Raw genomic sequence first — 1857 nt, forward strand, 5'->3', positions numbered from 1 at the left:
TATATGTTTATACGTATATATATATATTAATGTATATGTATATATATATATATATGTATATATATATATATATCTTCCCGTACGGGATTCGGTTGTAGGCAGTATATATCAAGCACGACTATATCTGACCAATTGCAACCAGTCCTGGTTTCTCATTTTAATGTTGTACGTATGTTATATGCGAATACCGGTATACAAGCAATCTTGTATATCACACATACTAATATATATACGTATATTATATGCAAATACAAGTACATACATATTCTATGCATGGGTGTTCCCATCCCACCTGCTCTGTAACGAATCCATGTTATGTCTTACTACTGGCTTGTATAGGATTCTGTGGTATTCGATGAAGATCAGGCTTGGTATATCATGTTTCAACTACTGGAAGGCTTGGATTACTGCCACAAGATGAAGATTATGCACCGTGATCTTAAAGGTACGTTGTTCTTCACTCGAATGTCACTCAAAAAGTATCTATATATATATATATATATATATGTGTGTGTGTATTTGTGTGTATCTGTATGTATGTATTTATTCATGTGCATATATATAAAGATACACATGTATTTATTTGAATTTTATATATATTTATACATATACATATCATAGACATATACATATACATATACATATACATGTATATGTATAAATATACATATATATATACATATCATATACATGTACATATACTTATACTTATACATATACATATACAAACATATATAATGGAAATTATGTCCTCCAACCTCAAAGGTACGTTGTTATAGTTTTGCACGTATACAAATTGAATGAATCTTGTATGTACGTACGATTGTATATACCTACATACACGTATATGTTTCAGACCAAGTTTTGGGGGTTTGTTTTTTTAATAAATTTGGGTTTTGTGGAGTCTTAGGTTTTAAGGGTCTAGAGTTTAGGAAGATATTCGGATTATTGACTATTAATTGCTGTACTATTTTTTTCTATATCACATCTGCTTCAAATACTTCTACGATTTTTTGATTTTTTTTTTTACATAACAGCTTCAAACCTACTGCTCACTCCAACTGGTCATCTAAAAATAGCCGATTTTGGATTGGGCAAAGAGATCAAGGACGATAAAGAACATTTATACACAAACAATGTCGTGACGGTAGGTATTTCAGTGTACAGACATAGACGTGTGATTGATTATATATATATATATATATATACATATATATATGTGTATATATATATATATATTTATGTGCGTGTGTGTGTATGTGTGTGTGTGTGTGCAAACGGTATGTAAATTGTAAATTTATATACATATGCGTATGGTAATGTAAATACATATGTGCGTCTAAACGTACGTATTAATGTGCAAGTACATGTGAATGTGCAGGTACTTATACATATTCATGCATATTTTATATTACGATTTTTCACAGGTCTCCATATTGTATAATATAATCATTTACAGGACATTTTAACCTAAATAATAGTATACGCCCCACGAAGTACAATCAGGGCAGGACTTTTTCGGCCCAAAAATAAACACAAGGAGAACTGGGTGTAACTTGTCTAAAACTTCACATATACATAGTGCTATATGTATATGTCCTTTCCCCAATACCCAACCCTAACAAGATGTCCTACCATCCTCACTGTATACTCACGACAGATATGGTATAGACCTCCTGAACTACTTTTAGGACAGGAGTCCTATGGACCGGAAATAGACATGTGGAGTGCCGGGTGCATATTTGGTGAATTGCTTATGGGCAAACCCGTATTCCAGGGCAAAGGCGATCAGGTGACCATGGAAATCAACCAACTGGACGTAATCGCGAGGTATGCTCACACGTGGATCAATGTATA

The 1857-nt window shown here is 32.6% G+C and overlaps 1 protein-coding gene across 1 annotated transcript in view; it reads left to right on the forward strand.

The window, feature by feature from the left end:
• The first annotated feature begins 338 nt into the window (after window positions 1–338).
• Window positions 339–1857, forward strand: part of SARC_08135 (CMGC/CDK/CRK7 protein kinase) — a 4792-nt gene continuing 3273 nt past the window's right edge. The window contains exons 1-3 of the mRNA XM_014297896.1: window positions 339–445; window positions 1038–1147; window positions 1661–1830. Coding sequence (XP_014153371.1) covers window positions 379–445; window positions 1038–1147; window positions 1661–1830 — 347 coding nt within the window. The 5' untranslated portion in view covers window positions 339–378. The remainder of the gene's footprint in view (window positions 446–1037; window positions 1148–1660; window positions 1831–1857) is intronic.

The sequence above is a fragment of the Sphaeroforma arctica genome, assembly GCF_001186125.1.
Source record: "Sphaeroforma arctica JP610 unplaced genomic scaffold supercont1.703, whole genome shotgun sequence".
Lineage (NCBI taxonomy): Eukaryota > Ichthyosporea > Ichthyophonida > Sphaeroforma > Sphaeroforma arctica.